The sequence below is a fragment of the Marmota flaviventris genome, chromosome 2, assembly GCF_047511675.1.
Source record: "Marmota flaviventris isolate mMarFla1 chromosome 2, mMarFla1.hap1, whole genome shotgun sequence".
Classification (NCBI taxonomy): Eukaryota; Metazoa; Chordata; class Mammalia; order Rodentia; family Sciuridae; genus Marmota; species Marmota flaviventris.
Window position 1 is genome coordinate 90,444,256 of NC_092499.1, and position 20,783 is coordinate 90,465,038.

At 35.9% G+C, this 20,783-nt stretch overlaps 1 protein-coding gene across 21 annotated transcripts in view; it reads left to right on the forward strand.

The window, feature by feature from the left end:
- Mga (MAX dimerization protein MGA) overlaps window positions 1–20,783 on the forward strand; it is a 129,516-nt gene that overhangs the window by 68,632 nt on the left and 40,101 nt on the right. For all 21 annotated transcript variants that reach the window (XR_011706659.1, XM_071608102.1, XM_071608111.1 and 18 more), the window contains exons 3-9: window positions 2,909–3,857; window positions 5,895–5,973; window positions 6,087–6,182; window positions 13,899–14,030; window positions 14,243–14,347; window positions 15,434–16,107; window positions 17,306–17,648. Coding sequence is in view for 20 of the 21 variants with exons in the window: in XM_071608102.1 (XP_071464203.1) it covers window positions 2,909–3,857; window positions 5,895–5,973; window positions 6,087–6,182; window positions 13,899–14,030; window positions 14,243–14,347; window positions 15,434–16,107; window positions 17,306–17,648 (2,378 nt within the window). In the remaining variant the exon portion in view is untranslated. The remainder of the gene's footprint in view (window positions 1–2,908; window positions 3,858–5,894; window positions 5,974–6,086; window positions 6,183–13,898; window positions 14,031–14,242; window positions 14,348–15,433; window positions 16,108–17,305; window positions 17,649–20,783) is intronic.

Below are 20,783 nucleotides of genomic sequence, written 5' to 3' on the forward strand. Positions count from 1 at the left end.
CTGTGATCTTGACATTCTGATTGAAAGTGGAAGTCCTCCATTGGTGGATTTTTTAAAGTTTTATTTTTAATTTTTTATTTTTTCTAATTAGTTATGCACGATAGCAGAATGAATTTTGATTCATTGTACACAAATGGAGCACAACCTTTTCTCTGATTGTACATGATGTAGAGTCATACCACATGTGTAGTCATATATGTACTTAGGGTAGTGATGTTCATCTCATTCTACCATCTTTACTGCCCCCATGCCCATTCCCTTTCCCTCCCTTCCCTTTGCCCAAAGTTCCTCCATTCTCCCCTCCCCCCCCCCACATCCCCCATTATCAATCAGCATCAATTATCAGAGCAAACATTCAGCCTTTGTTTTTCTGGGATTGGCTTACTTCGCTTAGCATGATATTTTCCATCCATTTGCCTTCAAATGCCATGATTTTATTCTCTTTTAATGTGGAGTAATATTCCATAGTTTATATGTACCACAGTTTCTTTATCTATTTGTTGAAGGGCATCTAGGTTGGTTCCACAGTTTAGCTATTGTGAATTGAGCTGCTGTGAACATTGATATGGCTGGGTCACTATAGTATGCTGATTTTAAGTCCTTTGTTATAGATCAAGGAGTGGGCTAGCTGGGTCAATGGTGATTCCATTCCAAGTTTTCTAAGGAATCTCCATACTGTTTTCTATAGCGGTTGCACCAATTTGCAGTGCCACCAGTAATATATGAGTGTACCTTTTTCTCCACATCCTCGCCAACACTTATTCTTGCTTGTATATTGATGGGTTTTTAATTAAGGTTAAGATTTTATGTTGTTCAGGAACCATTCATGTAATGGTTGCTGTGCATATTTGAGATAAATCTTTGTAAAGACGGTGACTTTAATCGGAATTAGTAGTAAAAAGATTAGTGCTTTATTAATGATGGATATGTGCTGCAAATATATTTGTTTCGTAATTAGATACTAAAGTGAAGGTTTGTGTGAAATCATTTGAGGTACTACATAGGTTTTTGTTTAAGGTGAGCTTGAAAGGATTGAGAATAGATTGTATTTGGACTTTGAAAAGCATACCAGGTGTTTACACTTTTTATTTAGTTTCCAAAGACTTTGAAATGCTTTTGAACAAGAAAATAACAGGAATTCAATTGAATATTTTAGAAAGATAGCTTCAATAATGAAGATTATGAATGTAAAAGTGCCTGAATTATTGGGTATCTAATTAGATTGCCTTATTTTCTTCCCTTTGAGTCCTCAACTGCCTCACTAGTTTTTTGATGTCTTCAAATGGATTTTAAAAATTTTTTTGCGGGGGGGAACCCTTGAAGTCTGGCTTTTCTAGTATTAAATAGAGAGTTACTCTGCTACGAGCTAGTCTGCTATGGAAATTGAAACTTACCTACTTTATTTTAAAGTGATTGACTGGACCAAAATATGAGTGCATAAATGCTGTGTGTTTATGTGTAGAAAAGTGCCATCTTTAGTGTTAGACTGAAGTGAAGAAAATATGCCCATAATTCTACTTGATTATCTCTTATTTGTTAGTGAAAGGGTGTCGTGGTAATATGTAGGGTTTTTTTTGTACTGAGGATTGAACCAAAGTACTTTATCACTGAGCTACATCTCCAGCCTTCCTTATATTTTATTTTGAGACAGGATCTTCCTAGGTTGCTATGACTAGCCTCAAACTTGGGATCCTCTTGCCTCAGCCTCCTAAGTTGTTGCGATACCATCATACATGGTGTATTGCTAACATTTTTGACTTGTGTAGATATGTGGGGGAAATCTTAGAGATACAGAGATTTAAGAGTTTTGTATTCCCTATATCTTGAGAATTCTAATTCCAGCTGTACCATTTTACATAGAATCTTATATAATTAAACTTGAGTCCAGCTATGTCCTCAAGGTATATTGGTATAATTTTTATCCTTTCAATGACTATTTATTAATAGTGTTTTTAAAATTTTTTTGTAGTTATAGATGGACAGAATGCCTTTATTTTGTTTATTTTTTAGTTTTAGGTGGATACAATATCTTTATTTTTATGTGGTCCTAAGGTTTGAACCCAGTGCCTAATATGTGCTAGGCGAGCACTCTACCACTTGAGCCACAAACCCAGCCCAGTAGTGTTTTTTATTTGAAAAAATCACCCACAGATTCTTTACATTGGAAGTGAGTTTTTAAAGTTGTGAAAAATTGTCTTGTAACAATATTGTGAATATCCTAAAAACACTGTATACTTCAACATGGTTAAGATGTCTCAAAATAAAATGTGCTGGGGATGCAGTTCAGTGGCTAAGCACCTCTGGGTTCAATCACTAGTAAACCCGCCCCCCTCCCCCCCCCCCCAAGCAAAACAAAACAACGCACACACAAAAACTGGTAATGTAGCTTCATAGGAGGATGCCTCTGGGTTCCATCCCTACGCCCACAACAATCAAAAAAAAAAAGATGTTAGGTTTTGTGTTAGATAAGATCAGCTGGCAATTTGTAAAACTTTTCCTAGTTTGTTGCAATTCCTAGTTGAGAAGTTGCAATTTTTCTTTGCTTACAATTGTTAGTGTGTCAATATTTGTATGATTTTTGGATCAGTGCCAGCTGAGTTTTAAAATCCCTTGAGTTCCTTGAAAAATAAGTGTTATAATGTATCCTGAATTTCTAATTTAATAATAAAAGAGTAAACCTTACTCTTTCTTTGTATTTTTTAAATGAAAAATTGACCAAAAAATGTAAAAGTGTAATCCATTGATACACTGCTTTTGAGATCTTATTAGGTTATACAGAGTATTTTGGAGGAATATTTCATGAGATCTGATGTGTTACTTTGTTTCAAAACCTTTTTTCCTTCTGAGATTTGTTTATGGATAATGGATAGTTCTGTACTTTCTGTTCCTCCCTCCCTTGTCTCTTCAGCTTTGTCGGGAACAATTTTAAAGATGGCTCCCATATTGCCTCACCATTAGACCCGAATGGAAACTTCAATGTTGTCATTAAAGAGGAACCTCTAGATGACTATGACTATGAAGTTGGTGGATGCCCAGAAGGGATCACTATAAAACAGGAAGACACAGATGAAGAAACAGATGTATACTCAAACAGTGACGATGATCCTATATTAGAGAAACAACTAAAAAGGCACAATAAAGTTGATAACTTAGAAACTGATCATCCATCTTCTAAATGGCTACCAAACAGCCCATCAGGTGTTGCTAAAGCTAAAATGTTCAAATTAGACACTGGAAAGATGCCTGTAGTCTATTTGGAGCCCTGTGCTGTCACCAAAAGCACAGTGAAGATTTCTGAACTGCCTGATAACATACTTTCCACATCTCGAAAGGATAAATCTCCTGTGTTGGGAGAATTAGAATATTTGCCTACATATATTGAAAATTCTAATGGTACTAGTTTCTACTTAGGCAAGGAATCAGAAAATGGTCTTAGAAAACATTCACTGGATCTCAGAGTAGTACAAAAATGTCCCTTAGTTAAAGAACCTCAATGGAAATGTCCTGATATGTTCGACAGCATTAGCTCAGAAAGAGTACTTGACAGTTCAAAGGGTTCAACTGGGGATTCATTTTCAGGAAAAGAAGACCTGAGTAGAAAGCGAACAACTATGTTTAAAATCTCAGGAACCTCAAAGAATGTAAATGCCAATCAGAATGCCTCTTCTAATGTCCCTGGAAAAAGAGGAAGGCCTCGAAAATTGAAATTCTCTAAGGCAGGACGACCACCTAAAAACACAGGAAAGACTTTAACTTCTTCCAAGAATACCCCTATAATCCCTAGTGGTACCTTTCCTGATGTGAAGCCTGATCTTGAAGATGTGGATGGTGTTCTCTTTGTTTCCTTTGAGTCCAAGGTAAGAATGTAATTTCCATCATTCTTTCCAAGGCCTATTAGTCATTCTTCACGTCTATATTGGCTGATAACTAACTCCCATTTTGTGAATAATGGATAGATAGCAAGGGTGTGATATAGAGGGGAAGTGCCTCCATAGTGTTTGATTTAGTAAGCAGTCGTCACTTAAGATATTTTATTTGAATATACTTTTAAAAATTATGTCTGATTGGGCATGGTGATGCATGCCTATAAATCTCACCTAGTTGGGAGGCTAAGGCAAAAGGATAGTAAGCTCAAGGATAGCCTGGGCAATTTAGGCAGACCCTGTTTCGAAAAGGGCAGGGAATGTATCAGTGGTAGAGCAGCATGATTCTTTTCAGTATTTAGATGCTGCGGTTGAGTTTTTCAAACCTTGAGTCTTACTACAATTTTCATCATTATGTACTTTTAAAAGGCATAAGAAGCCAGGTGTGGTATTGCAGCCTCCATCATAGCTACTCAGGAAGCTGAGGCAGGAGAATCACAAGTTCAATGCCGGTCTGAGCAACTTTAGACCTTGTCTTCAAAATAAAAAATAGAAAGAGCTGGGGTTGTAGCTCAATGGTAGAGCAATTGCCAAGCATGCTTTTTTTTTTTTTTTTTTTTAAAGTTTTAGGTGGACACAGTATCTTTTTATGTGATGCTGAGGATTAAACCCAGTGCCTCGCGCATGCCAGGCAAGCGCGCTACCACTTGAGCCACATCCCCAGCCCGCCTGTTGTAGCCATAAAAGGGAAGGGGGGCATAAAAAGTTAATCGACTCTGGGTACAATGGTGCATGCTTGTAATCACAGTGATTTGGGAGGTTGCAGCAGGAGGATTGTGAGTTCAAAGCCAACTGTAGCGGTTTATTGAGGCCCTAAGCAACTCAGATAGACCCTGTCTCTAAATAAAAAATAAACAGGGCCTGGAGTTTGGGCTCAGTGGCTAAGTACCCCTGAGTTCAAACCTTCTGTCCCCCACCCCCGCCCCGCAAAAAAAAAAAAAAAAAAAAAAAAAAAGTTCATTTCCGCTTTGGAGACATCGCATCCAACCCTTTCACTTCTAATCCCTGGCCAGTATTAATGGAATGCTATTGGGGAAATAAATGTTTAATAGTCTTCTTAGTTCTGCTGTCATACACATTGATATCATTTCTTTTTTTTCTTTTTGAGACATAGTCTTGCTGAGTTGCTGAGTGCCTCAATAAGTTGCTGAAGCTGGCTTTGAACTCTCAATCTTCCTGCCTCAGTTTCCCGAGTTGCTGGGATTACAGAAATGGGCCACCACACCCAGCGATATCGTTTCTTTTTAAAATTCAATTTCAACTTTCCAACCAGATTATTTTTCTTTTTAATTTTTGCAAAGTCACCGTCTTTCTAGGTTGGCTATAAACAGATGTTGGATGTTTAATTCTATTCTTTTCCTCCCTCCTTGTTAGTTGCTGAGTAAGTTATATTTAGGCTTTAAGCAGTAAGTATGTAAATTAGCATAAGTTTAAGTTTAGCTGAGTAATTGTGTGTGTGTGTATTTCTTTTTCTTCTTTTTTTTTTCCCCCCTTCATTTTCAGGATCAAACCCAGGTCCTCAGGGCTGGGGATGTGGCTCAAGTGGTAGCGCGCTCGCCTGGCATGCTTGCGGCCTGGGTTCGATCCTCAGCACCACATACAAACAAAGATGTTGTGTCCGCCGAAAACTAAAAAATAAATATCAAAAAATTCTCTCTTAAAAAAACAAACAAACAACAACAACAACAAAAAAACAGGTCCTCACATGTGCCAGGCAGTGTTATACCACTGAACTATATTCCCAGCTCATGATTATTAAAGTAATGTTAGTGTAGAACATTAAAAAAAAAAAAAAAAAAAACCCGAAGTTATGGGGAAAAAAAGTTGCTCCAGTTCTGTGAATTTGGAGTTAAAACTGTATACGTGGAGGTGTTTTCCTAGGTTTTAAATTTTTATTTTGTAATGCTGATTTACTTTTAAAAGTTTTAGAAGTGATACTAACTGCATTTTATTTTCATTTTTAATATGTAGGAAGCTCTAGATATTCATGCAGTTGATGGGATAACAGAAGAACCATCTAATCTCCAGGCAACAACCACAAATGACCCAGGTATTGCATAATAGTGTAAAATGAGATACATTTGTGGTTTATCCTCTGGTAGTGAAATATGCATCGTTACTCTTCTGTGTTATACAATATTTTTGGGTTTGTTTTGTGAGTAGGTTGCAGAGAAAGAATTTCCCAGTTGGAAAAGGAATTGATAGAAGATTTGAAGTCTTTGAGGCACAAGCAGGTGATACATCCAGGTCTTCAAGAAGGTAATATTCTCTAAAACATACGCAAGTCAAGTTGTTCTTTTCTTCTTCTCCTCTCCCCTGCTTTGCTTCTACTTTCTCCTCCACCCCGGTGTTTTATTCCTTCCTTTTATCTTTAAATACAATGTTAGGACAAATGAACTCAGGGCCATATACATGCTACACAATTACTTTGCCTTTGAGCCATGTCCCCAGCCTCTTGATTTCATTTCTCAGTTTCCAATTTTTTTTTTTTTTTGCTTCCACAGTTTTCCTTTTAACATAAAAGCATATCTAGGTCTTCTTTATCTTAATAGCTTGGGTATGGAAAAAATGTATCATGGTAAGAAAGTGGTATTTTCTCTGTTTATTCTTGTAGCCCATTGTTTTCCCTCTGCCCCCATCTCATTGCTTAGTTGTTTTTGTTTACATGCTTATTGGGGAGTGTCCTACTTGTTCCTATATCCCTAGTAATATATTTAGGTGTATAAATAGAAGAATACTTTTTTTTCAATTTTGTGACTGCAAACATATATTTTATATATTTGTATCATTGGGTCTTTAATTTAAAATTTTAATTATTATCTTTATTGTAATAGATTATCTTGGCCTAGATTATGTTGCTTAATCCTTTTTTCTGATAATAAAATATATAGTTTCTATAATCATGTTAATACTTAACTATTCCTCTTTACATTGTTATTTTTTTTCCCAATCTTTCTTTACAATGTTTAAAGTCTCCTACCTTTTTTTAAGGTACTCTACTATGGTATACATAGTCTTATTTAAACCATAATTACTTATAAATACACTAATTTAACTTTTTCATTTATTGTACAAAACAGGACAATGAATAAGACATTATTGTTATGATTTTGCAGATGAGAAAAATTAGAGCTCAGTGAGTTGAGCAAGTGCACACAGTTTTGTTTAGTACCACATCTCAAAGCCAGTGTTTGACAGTTTTATTTGAATGGATATTTTTGTTTGCTTCTACTTTTTTTGTTTTCATATGTATCCCAGAGAGTATTTTCTCCCAATATTTGCTGTCTATTTTAGTCTGTCTGTATTAAAAGAAAAAATTCCAAAGGAAAAAAAAAAGATTGGGAGATGCCACAATTTTTCGTTTGTCATGTCCTTGATTTTAGGTGGATTTCTTGGAGAGCTTATTGTATTTTTAAACTCTTAGCAGTTTTCAAGGAACTGTTTATATTATAATTATTTAACTGAGAGTTTAAACATTACAAATTGTCCAACAAAAGATTGACTTATAAAATGGTTATTTAATTACCAAATCAAATGGTAGTACTTATATGATTTTTGCCTTAATGGAAGGCGGTTTGTTTGACAGTGCTACCTAAAGTATGGAAATCCTAATCTCCACCTAAAAGTGATAAGGACTGAATGCAGTAGATATTGTAATGGACAGTCACATCTCAGCAGTTTTGCTGTTTATCAGTTAACCTGCTTATCTTGTACCCTCTTCCATTTCTACTTTTAGTTATATACTGTACTTTAGTAGTGTAGAAATATTGTGACATTATATTGTGTTCTTTTGACTTAAAATCAAGTTTGTTTTAATTTTGGTTTTAGAATTAATATCCAGTGCCCACATCCAGTCTTTTTTTGCTCTAATTGCCTGTTGCTTACTGATTGGCTAAGGTTTGGCTTTTCCCCCTATTATTGCAGACATTTTTGCCAAAACTGATCTTTTTCATTATGGAATGGGGAATTCAAAGTCAAATGCTTATGGAATCTTAAGTGGGTGACAAAGTGAAATTAATGGGAATTTGAGTTGGTCTTTGCAGGCCTAGAGTATCTTTTAAAGAGAAGGCCACATCATTGAATTGTTTTAATAGGAAAATTTGGGCCTAGTGTTCTTAGGTCTTGTATTTTTCATTTGAAATTAGAGTGAGTCAGTTACATGAGGTCCCTCAATTTTTACATGGTGACAGCTAGAGTTAGTTTTTTGGCAGGAAACTCAAGACTTTAAAGCCAAATAAAACATTTTTATGATCCATCACTTTTCACTTTATTTACACGATTCAGCATTTAGTTTAAGTCTGTACTTAATCCAAAAGTTGTTAAAATTTATTCAATCGTAAGCTGGGCACTGTGGGGTACACGTATAATTCCAGTTAATTGGGAGGCTGAGGTATGGGAGGATCACTTTTGAGCCCAGGAGTTTGACACCAGTCTAGGCAGTATATCAGACCCTGTTTCAAGAAAAAATAGCTAGGTGTGGTAGCACATTACTATAATACCGAGCTACCTGGAAGGCTGAGGCAGGAGGCTGGCAAGTTCAAAGACTTAGCAATTTAGGGATCAAAAGAGCTGGGGAGGTAACTTTAAAACTATTGCCTACTAGTATGAATACTGGGTTCTCTCCCCAGCCCTGGGAAGAGGGTGGATCAGCTAGATTCCCCCTTTTTTTTTTTGGTGGTGATGAGGGGTACTAGGGATTGAATTCTGGGCACTCAACCACTAAATCACATCCCAGCCATATTTTGTATTTTATTTAGAGATAGGGTCTCACTGAGTTACTTAGTGCCTTGCCATTGCTAAGGCTGACTTTGACTCATGATTCTTCTGTCTCACCCTCCCAAGCCACTGGGATTACAGGCATGTGCCACTATGCCTGGCTTAGCTGGATTCCTAACAGTTTTATTTTCTTAAAGAGTTAACTCTGAATCCTAGTAGTACTTAAACTTTTCAAGGTGTGAGATAGTTCTTTTATGGAGTTCTTCCCTCTATTTTCACTTTTGTGATATTTCTCCCAATCTTTGTTTCCTTTAAATAGCTAGATTTATAGTTTTAAAAGGAGAAATTAAGCCCCGTATAGTGGTGCATTTCTGTAATTCCATCGACTTTGGAGGCTGAAGCAGGAGGACTGAAAGTTCAAGGTCAGCCCCAGCAATATAGCAAGGCTCTAAGCAACTCACAAGACCCTGTCTCAAAATAAAATGTAAAAGCAGCTGGGGATTTAGTTCAGTGGTAGAGCACCCTGGGCTCAATCCTTAGTATTGTGGGGGAAAAAAATAAATAAGTTTTCTTTATTTGTTCTTAGGACTTGGTACCACTTGGAGGACAGTTCAAAATATAGGAGTAAATGTAGACAAGACAATGGATAGGAAACAGTCTCTAAATCTGATTGTATGAGTCTTGATTTTAAATATTTACCTATTTGCCAAAATGAGCACATTTTAAGTTTTCTTTTGTCATAGGCATGTGTTCTGGCTTTTTTTTTTTTTTTTTTTTTTACTGGGGGTTGAACGAAAGATTTGACACAGGATCTCACTGAATTGCCCAGGCTGATCTTGAACTTGTTGAGATCCTCCTAAGTAGCTGGGATTACAGGCGAGTGCCACCACATGTGGTTTGTTCTGTCAGGTTTTTTTTTTTTTTTTTAATTTGATTGATTTAATTTTTTTTTAAAGGAGAGAGAATTTTCATTTATTTATTTATTTTAGCTTTCGGCGGATACAACATCTTTGTTTGTATGTGGTGCTGAGGATCGAACCCGGGCCGCACGCATGCCAGCCGAGTGCGCTACCGCTTGAGCCACATCCCCAGCCCCGATTTAATTTTTTTAATATTTATTTTTTAGTTGTAGTTGGACACAACACCTTTATTTAAATTATTTATTTTTGTATGTGGTGCTGAGGATGGAACCCAGGGTCTCGCACGTGCGAGGCGAGCGCTCTATCCCTGAGCCACAACCCCAGCCCATTTTATTTTTTTTAAATACATGACAACGGAATGCATTATAATTCTTATTACACATATAGAGCACAATTTTTCATCTTTGTATATAAAGTGTGTTCATGCCAATTCATGTCTTTATACATGTACTTTTTTTTTTTGTAATTCTTACTACACATATGTACCACAATTTTTCAAATCTCTGTTTGTATATAAAGTAGGTTGACACCCAATTTGTGTCTTTATACATGTACTTTGGATAATGATGTCCATCACATTCCACCATCCTTGCTAATTCCCTGCCTCCTCCCTTCCCCTCCCACCCCTCTTTCCTATCTAGAATTCATCTATTCCTCCTATGCCCCCCTCCCTATCCCACTATGAGTCAGCCTCCTTGTATCAGAGAAAACATTTGGCACTTGTTTTTTTGGGATTGGCTAACTTCACTTAGCATTATCTTCTCCAACGCCATCCATTTACCTGCAAATGCCATGATTTTATTCTCTTTTATTGCTGAGTAAAATTCCATTGTGTATATATGCCACAGTTTTTTTATCCATTCGTCCTCTGAAGGGCATCTAGGTTGGCTCCACAGGTTAGCTATTGTGAATTGTGCTGCTATAAACATTGATGTGGCTGTGTCCCTGTAGTATGCTGTTTTTAAGTTCTTTGGGTATAGACTGAGGAGGGGGATAGCTGGGTCAAATGGTGGTTCCATTCCCAGATTTCCAAGGAATCTCCATACAGCTTTCCATATTGGCTGCACCAATGTATGAGTGTACCATTTCCCCCACATCCTCGCCAACACTTATTGTTGTTTGTCTTCATATTAGCTGCTATTCTGACTGGAGTGAGATGATATCTTAGAGTAGTTTTGATTTGCATTTCTCTGATTGCTAGAGATGATGAGCATTTTTTTCATGTATTTGTTGATTGATTGTATATCCTCATCTGAGAAGTGTCTGTTCAGGTCCTTGGCCAATTTATTGATTGGGTTATTTGTTTTTTCAGTGCTTATCTTTTTGAGTTCTTTATATACCCTAGAGATTAGTGTTCTGTCTGATATGTGAGAGGTAAAAATTTACTCCCAGGATGTAGGCTCTCTGGTCACCTCACAGATTGTTTCTTTTGCTGAGAAGAAACTTTTTAGTTTGATTCCATTCCATTTATTGATTCTTGGTTTTAATTCTTACGCTATAGGAGTCTTATTAAGGAAGTTCGGGCCTAATCTACACGATGAAGATTAGGGCCTACTTTTTCTACTATTAGATGCAGAGTCTCTGGTTTAATTCCTAGGTCCTTGATCCATTTTGAGTTAAGTTTTGTGCATAGTGAGAGAGATAGGTTTAATTTCATTTTGTTGCATATGGATTTCCAGTTTCCCCAGTACCATTTGTTGAAGATGCTATCTTTTCTCCAGTGCATGATTTTGGCACCTTTGTCTAATATAAGGTAGTTGTAATTTTGTAGGTTAGTCTCTGTGTCCTCTATTCTGTACCATTGGTCTACCAGTCTGTTTTGGTGCCAAATACTATGCTGTTTTTGTTACTGTTGCTCTGTAGTTTAGTTTAAGGTCTGGTATAGTGATGCCACCTGCTTTGCTCTTCCTGCTAAGGATTGCTTTAGCTTTTCTGGGTCTCTTATTTTTCCAGATGAATTTTATGATTGCTTTTTGTATTTCTATCAGGAATGCCACTGGGATTTTGATCGGAATTGCATTAAATCTGTATAGTGCTTTTGGTAGTATGAAAACATTAATTCAGTTTATCCAAGAGCAAGGTAGATCTTTCCATCTTCTAAGGTCTTTGATTTCTCTCTTTAGGGTTCTGTAGTTTTCATTGTACAGATCTTTCACCTCTTTCGTTAAGTTGATTCCTAACTATCTTTTTTTTCCTGTTTTTTTTTTTTTTGAGGTTATTGTGAATGGGATAGTTTTCCTCATTTCCTTCTCAGAGGCATTGCACTGATATACAGAAATGCCTTTGATTTATGGGTGTTGATTTTATATCCTGCTAATTTCCTGAATTCATTTACTAGTTCTAGAAGTTTTCTGGTGGAGTTTTTTGGATCTTCTAGGTAGAGAATCATATCGTCAGCAAATAGTGCTAATTTAAGTTGTTCTTCTTTTCCTATACATATCCCTTTGATTTCTTTGGTCTAATTGCTCTGGCCAGTGTTTCATAGCTTTTGCTAGCTATTCATTCATTAATTCATTCATTCATTTTTTGGCGCTGGGGATTGAACCCAGGGCCTGTGCATGCAAGGCAAGTACTCTACCAACTGAGCTAAATCTCCATCTCCAGTTTTTGTTATTACTAATGAATAATATTTTTCTTTTTCAGAAGACTATAATATCTCCTTTGGTCTTTTGATTAGAATTCATTTCTACCTTGAATTTCTGCTGCTTCTTGTTTTCTGGTTCCACTTTTGATTTTTTCTTCCTATCTTCCTTAATTTCTGCTTGTTCTGACTTTAAGTTACACTTTTGGTAATTTTACTAAAATTACCAAAAAAATTCACTTGGGGTTTTTGCTATTTCTTTTTCTTTTTTAAACCACTAATGGAACTTATTTACCGTATTGTAACTACTAATGAATCAGTTGGAAATATAACACTAATGTTCCTTAAAGTCTGGAGAATGTCTTTTTATCTAAGATGATTTGTATTATAGTCTAAGATGATTTGTATTATAGAAAAGGTAAATTCTCAAAGCATATAGCCCAATGTGTCTGATTGATGTTCATTTTACCATTGTGGAAACTACAGCCAAAGAGAAGTTTAGCCCAGGTTTCATGATTAAGAAATAGTGAAGACAATATTTAAAAAAAAAAAAAAGAAAGAAAAAAACAGTTGTTGGGACTCATAATCCCTTTAGTTGACTTGTAATCTGAGGAAAGAAAGTTTTATTCTATTGAATTTTGTGTTAATTACTTCGTGCATTTAAATAAATGTGATAAAGTAAAGTACTTAAAGAGGCAGAATTGCAGATAGGTTCTATGTGGTTAATACACAAATTAGCCATATGAATTGTGGCCCAATCTACCTGATGTCTTCACCTTTTAGAGAATCAACGCTATGAAATTTTTGTTGAAAACATACACCTATGACTTTTAATAGTTTTACTATAATAATACTTCAAATTCCTCTTGGTTTCCATTTTGTTAAAATTTAAATACTTTCCTAAAAGATTGCTTTGTAATAACATTTAAAGAATTCATATTTATGGGTTCACTTAACCATAATGTCATTAATAATAGCCATAATCAGACTAAAAACTCTGTTGATGGCAAGTTCTGTTTAGAGGTTCTAGAAAGTTTCTGGACCACCGGGGCATAAAAGATCTGAATTCTGCCATTTTGATTTGTTAGTCACCTATTGTTGCTTAATGAGTTACCACACATTTAACAATTTAATATCACATTTGCTGTTTCATGTTTTCTTTGTAATAGCAGTTTTAGCATCGCTTACTTTGGGTCTTCTGTTTAAGGTCTCAGAAATCTGTAATTAAGACATTGCCTAGACTTATTTTCTCATTAGAATCCAGACTGGGGAGGGATCTGCTTCCAGTTTTCCTCAGCATATTGGCAGAATTTATTTCCTTGAAGCTCTATCATGAGGGATACTATACTCTGTATTTTTTTTTTTTCTAATTTTTTATTGTTGGCTGTTCAAAACATTACATAATTCTTGATATATCATATTTCACACTTTGATTCAAGTGGGTTATGAGCTCCCATTTTTACCCCATATTATACTCTGTATTTTAATCACATACATATATCCTCATCCCTTTTGCTACATTCCATTGGTTAGAAACAAATCACAGACCTTAATCATACTCAAATGAGTAATATGAGAAATGTGGATTATAGGGTCACCTTAAAATAATTCTGTCACTGTTAATTTTTATTTAAAATAAATTAATTTGGTTGTCACCATCTCCTTTTTCTCTGTTAACTGCTCCCTTCCCCCAGTCAAAGGTTAAAAAACAAAAAGGAGATAATATGATTTGGTTTTTTTTTTTTTTTCCCCTTATAGTGGGTTTAAAGTTGAATTCAGTGGATCCAACAATGAGCATTGATCTTAAATACTTGGGAGTACAGCTACCTTTGGCTCCAGCTACTAGCTTTCCTTTTTGGAACCTTGTGGGAACCAACCCTGCTTCTCCTGGTGAGTGTATAGCTTTTATAAAGCCAAATACTTTTTTTTAGATTAAAGTTTAGGTAATTTATGATATATGTTCAGGATAGTTTATGGCAGATGTTTTGTCTCTTGGCAGAGTATTAATAAGTGATTTATACATTTTCGATAAGACTTGATCTTTTTTCTTATGATGTTGACTTGCTGGAATTTGGTCATCTCTTTTACTTTTTCTTTTATAGATGCTGGATTTCCCTTTGTTTCTAGGACTGGGAAGACCAATGACTTCACCAAGATCAAAGGATGGAGGGGGAAATTTCATAGTGCGTCTTCATCTAGGAATGAAGGTAGTTAGTTTTTTAAAATATTCTAAATATAAGGGGCTGGGGTCATGGTTAGCGGTAGAGCGCTCGCCTTGTGCATGCAGGGCCCTAGGTTCAATCCTCAGCACCACATATAAATAAATAAAAGTTATTGTGTCCAACTACAACTATTAAAAATAAATATTAAAAAAACTCTAAATATGCTCTGAAACATAGCTACAAATTTTTGTTAAAAGTCTTAGTTAACCATTGTTTTATATTCCTTCTCTCTAGCATTTAAACTGAACTGAATAATTGTCTCGTTAATTTGTTTTCCCCATAACCACAATCTTGAGGGTGCAGTCCCTGCTTTTTTTTAATACTGGCAATTGAACTTCGGCGCACTCAATCACTGAGCCACATCCCCAGCCTTTTTTGTATTTTATTTAGAGACAGGGACTCATTGAGTTGCTTAGCGCCTTGCTTTTGCAGAGGCTGGCTACTCATGATTCTCCTGTCTCAGCCTCCCTAGCTGCTGGGATTACAGGTATGTGCCACTGTGCTTGGCTCCTGCATTTTTTTAAACTGCATTTTCTTTTTTTTACCCCGCTACAGTTACAAAAAGCATCATTCCTTAATGTTATTTCAGAACTGTGTACTTTAGAGCTTTGTAATAATTCCTGATAGTCTTATACTTAAAAGTAAACTTGTAATCCAAGCATTTTGACTGTGTGCCAGTTGGTCTACTGCTTTTTCTTTCACACTAAACTTCCTTGCTGTTATACTCTAACTAGATAAATCGACTTTTTGTCCAAAATAGTCTTTTTTTTTTTTTAAATCTTTGAATCTTTTTATAGTGTTAAAACAGTAGAGTCCTTGACTCTCTCCTGAACTTATTTTTTTCTTCCTTAAAAGCTAAATATTGGAGCCGGTGTGGTGGTGGATACCTGTAATCCCAACTACTTGTGAGGCTGAGGCAGGAGGATTGCAAGTTTGAGGCCAGCCTGGGCAATTTAGCAAGACCTTGTTTCAAAATAAATTCTCATAAAAATGGTGTGGGACTGTAACTCTGTGTTATTGTTCTTGTTTAGCATGCACAAGGCTAAGTATCTTTCGTCTCCTTATTTCTAGGTGGAAATTCAGAAGGTTCACTGAAAAACCGTTCTGCTTTCTGTAGTGATAAGCTAGATGAATACTTGGAAAATGAAGGCAAGCTTATGGAAACAAGCATGGGTTTCTCTTCCAATGCTCCCACATCTCCTGTGGTATACCAGCTTCCCACCAAGAGTACCAGCTATGTACGAACACTTGATAGTGTACTGAAGAAGCAATCTACCATTTCCCCTTCTACCTCTTATTCTTTGAAGCCTCATTCTGTACCCACTGCCTCTCGAAAGGCAAAGTCTCAAAATAAACAGGCAACACTCAGTGGCCGAACTAAATCATCTTATAAATCCATTTTACCATATCCTGTTTCACCAAAGCAGAAGCACACCCCTGTGATTCTAGGAGATAAGAATACCAAGAATACTTCGAACATCATCGCAGATAATCAGGTGAATAACTTTGCTGTACCAACTTTAGATGAAAATATATTTCCAAAGCAGATTAGTTTGCGGCAGGCGCAGCAGCAGCAGCAGCAGCAGCAACAACAACAACAACAGGGAACTCGTCCTCCAGGCTTGTCTAAATCTCAGGTGAAGCTAATGGACCTGGAAGACTGTGCACTTTGGGAAGGAAAACCAAGGACCTATATCACTGAAGAGCGAGCAGATGTATCCTTGACAACCCTGCTTACAGCTCAAGTATGTATTTGCTGTTTTCTGGAAGTATATTGATGCTTGACTAGAAAGGGAATGGGGCCTTTTGGCAGAAGAATCAGGAAATTTTTAGTCACCTGGGTGACAACTAAGATGTCTTGTTCGGTTTTTTATCAACCTGTTTTTCAATTGTAGAGCCCTCCTGCTAAGTTGGGCTTTTGAATAACACCCCTCAGCTGTATAAAGGTAGCTGGCCATTCTGAAAATTTCTGATTTCATTCTTATGTGAACAAATACATTTGCTAATCTTGTTAAAATATTTAAAAATTCTGCTTAAAGGCACCAAATCCCAGAAAATGCAAAGAATTATTAACCTCTGGGGAAAAGTCTTATGTCTTTTATAAAATTTTATACTAAGATTTATACTAATTTATTAATGATACACCTAAGAAGCCTCAAGTGCATTTGAAATGACAGAACAGCCTGTGGATAATTTTTTAGCTTTGAATTTTTATATCGTTATCTTCCATTTTAAGGATCTGAACTGAACCCTGCGGGTGTAGTGCAGTGGCAGAACATGTACTTTTTGTGTACAGGCCCTGGATTCAGTTCTCAACACTGAAAAAAATTTCTATACTGAATTGTAGAGCTGAATATTGTCAGATGTTGATTGATACTCATTACAGACCGTGTCCTTTATTATGAATCATTCATAGACTTGCACAAATATAATTCTCTTCCCTTTTTATTAATTACTCTAGAGCAAATGCCAGCTGAATATTTACTGTCTCACTATAAAGAGTGAGATAGTAAATATTTTGGACTTTGTGGACTATATATTCTGTTGTAGTTATTTTAACTCCACTGTTGTACCATAGAAAATATGTAAATGAGAAAGCCTGGCTGTGTTCCCTTGAGACTTTATGAAGCTTACTGGATTTGGCCCAGGATCCTTAGGTTTATCAGCCTCTGCTAAAGAACATTATGTGCAGTTTCTGTTTAATAAAATTAACCATCTTTGGTTTTCTTTGCTCATAATTAGAATATCTATTCTCTTGATTACTTGTGCTATGTATTAGAATGGGAGATTACTTAGAATCCTAGTTGTGTGCATTTCTGTCCTTTGAATTTGTGTTATTCTTATGCTGTTAGTACTCAGAAGAAAGGAGACCAATATATGACTGTAAGTTGTTGGTATCAGAGGATGATTTAGTAGAGTTATAATTTTCTGCTTTAACTTTAGGCATCTCTCAAAACTAAACCTATCCACACAATCATAAGGAAACGAGCCCCTCCGTGCAACAACGATTTCTGTCGCCTGGGTTGTGTGTGTTCCAGTCTAGCTTTAGAAAAGCGCCAACCTGCTCACTGCCGTCGACCAGATTGCATGTTTGGCTGCACTTGTTTGAAAAGAAAAGTTGTACTTGTTAAAGGAGGATCCAAAACTAAGCATTTCCAGAGGAAGGCTGTTCATCGAGATCCAGTACTTTATGATGCTCTGGGAGAGGAAACAAGGGAAGAAGAAGGAGTCAGGGAGGAGGAGGAACTACTCAAAGAGAAAAAGAAGAGAAAGAAGCTGGAATACAGTGAGTATTAATTGAGAGTTAAATGTGTAATATTATGTTTTGGAAAAGTATGATTATTTAAAGATAGTATTACCTACTTTCATTTTGATTGGTAAGAATTTTGAGAATTCTCATTATCCTTACATGTCCTTTCTTTATAATGTGTTATATTCACACATTTTAAAAAAAATTTTGGTTTTTAGTTGTAGTTGGACACAATACCTTCATTTTATTTATTTATTTTTATGTGGTGCTGAGGATAGAACCCCCGGGCTGCACATGTGCGAGGCGAGCGCTCTACCACTGAGCCACAATCCCAGCCCCTATATTCACACATTTTTAAAATTTAGTTTTTCTTTGAAAATGGCTTTTCTCTGTGTGCTGAATTTGAATCTTACTCCTAGACTTCCAGAATGCTTTTCCTCCATTTTCTGTAATTCTCTACCTTCATTCCTACAAAGGTTCAGCTGTTCCTTGGAAATAATATTGTTTAAAAGGAAAATTTGTAATAAAGGTGTCTCTCTGTTTATGGTTGGAGAAGTTCTCCAAATGGCTGGAGTTTTGGGGACAAATGTTTTGTATTTTATTTAGAGACAGGATCTCACTGAGTTGCTTATGCCTCCCTTTTGCTGAGGCTGGCTTTGAGTTCAGCCTCCAAGCCACGGAGATTACTACCGTGTCCCGCAAAAGCCTTTTTTTTGGTGCCAGGGATTGAACCCTGGGGGCTTGGGTGCTTTACCATTGAGCCACATCCCCAGCACATACATACCCCCCAAAATATAGTTTTTAGTTGTAGATGGACACAATACCTTTATTTTATGTATCTATGAACCACTGCGCCTGGCTAGAAAGCTAATTTTTTTCATTTTGGACAGATGTGGTATAGACCCAAATTCGCTTTTATTTTATTCTCAACTTTTCACTTACTGTGATTTCTTTGTATTCAAATATTATTACATATGATTTCATTATGTAAAGGGTTTCTTGTTTCTTAATTTACCAGGGAATTAATATTCCTTTTTTGGGCAGTTTATATTTCTTATTGTTTACTATGTACTCATTTTAATCAGAGATGATGACTAATATTTCTTTTTTGGGGGGTGGGGGCAACAGTGTTTGGGATTGAACCCAGGGCTTGTGCAAGCTAAGCAAGCCCTCTACCACTAAACTACATTCCAGTTCTATTCATTCATTTATTTTTTGGTTAGACACAATACCTTTATTTTGTTTATTTATTTCTATGTGGTGTTGAGGATCGAACCCAGGGCCTTGCGCATGCTAGGCAAGCGCTCTACTGGTGAGCCACAATCCAGCCCTCTTTTTATTTTTTATTTTGATATAGTCTCACTAATTTCTCAGACTGGTCTCAAACTTGTGATCCTCTTATCTCTTTGAATGGATTTTTTGTGTGATACCACTTGTATGTGTTTATATATTTATGGAAGTAGAGTATACATATGTGGTGTAATAAGCATTTTAAGGTCATAAGATCACATTCTTTATCAAGAATTTATCTAATACTGATTTTAATAATGTCATTATTACAATCCTTTTTTGTTGGACATTTAGCTTTTGGGGGTTTTGTTTGTTAAAAATAATACAGTAATTAGTATCCATGTTTAGGATAGCCAGGTTTAAGATTTTATTGCTGGTAAATCTCTGAAAAAAAAGTGAAATTTCTATGGCAGTGAATGTCTTTAAACATTTATAGATGTTTTTAGAATCATATCAACTTACACATGCTAGTTGTGCCAATTTTTCTATTCTTTTAAAACTGGATGTTTAAAAAAAATTTTAAACAGTCTTAAACTGGTAGGTAGAAATTGGAATTATTTTAAATTTGTACTTCTTCAGTGATAGATTTATTGACCATTTGTCATAAATCATCTTCTGTAAGGTACCTATTTTGGGGGGAGGAGGTGTACCGGGGATTGAACTCAGGGGGCACTCAACCACTGAGCCCCATCCCCATCCCTATTTTGTATTTTATTTAGAGACAAGGTCTCACTGAGTTGCTTAGCACCTCACTTTTGCTGAGGTTGGCTTTGAAGTTATGATCCTCCTGCCTCAGCTTCCTGAGCTGCTGGGATTACAGGTGTGCGCCACTGTGCCTGGTTGTAAGGTGCCTTTTTGAATCTTTTCTTTTACTGGAGTAATTTGCAGGAGTTTTATTTTTCCCAGGTTTTAATTTTGTGATTTATGTTTTAATTTTGTTCAAGGTCTCATCCCACCCTTAAATAAATTAAAAAAAAATGATTAAAACAGATAGTTAAATATCTCAGTCTTTTCCTTTTGTTTTCTGTCTTTGGGATTTTACTAAAAATGTCTTTATCCGTAAGATTATAAAATTAAACCTGGGGACTGTGGCACATGCCTTTAATTCCAGCTGCTCTCTGGAGGCTAAGGAAGGAGGATCGAGAGTTTAAAGCTAGCCTCTGCAATTTAGCAAGGCCCTAATTTAAAGTCAGTGAGACTTTAAATAAAATATCAAAAAAGGGCTAGGGATGTGACTCCATGATTAAGTGCCACTGGGTTCAATTCCTGCTACCAAGGGGAGCGGGGGAAAGCTAAAATAATAAAATAAAAATAAAACTGTATTTAACATATGTATGTGCTTAAAAATTGTTACTATGTGTGAAATTTATTTGATATGAGATTTGTCCTCAAGAAAGTTGCTCCTCAAATGGCTCAGTTGTACCATTACTGAAAAATATATACTTTTTAAAGGTGACATTTTAAATGTTGCCTGTAATGTAGTAACGTTAACATGCTAATGTTTGGGTCTCTTTTTGGTTTCTGTTGTTTGTAATCAGTGCCAGGCTATTGTAATTACTATTTTAGTGTATAAAGGAGATATTGTCTTCATATAGCTAGATAAGGTTTAAAATGAAATATAATGCAAAGTTATTAGTTTAGTTGTATTTCTATCTTCTTGCTTGGTTTTGTTCTCAAATTTAAAGCAACACATTTTCATTTCAAAGGAACAAGAAAAAGTTGTTAAAGCTACATATGCATGAATAATGTTTATCTGTTAGACTTTCTGCTTTCTTGATTAGTGTCATTATTGTGTGTTTTACCCTTGATCAGAATTAGCTCCAGAAGCCAGCCAATTATCAGGTTATAATTTGGTTTTCTTGTTGGTAAAAATATATTATT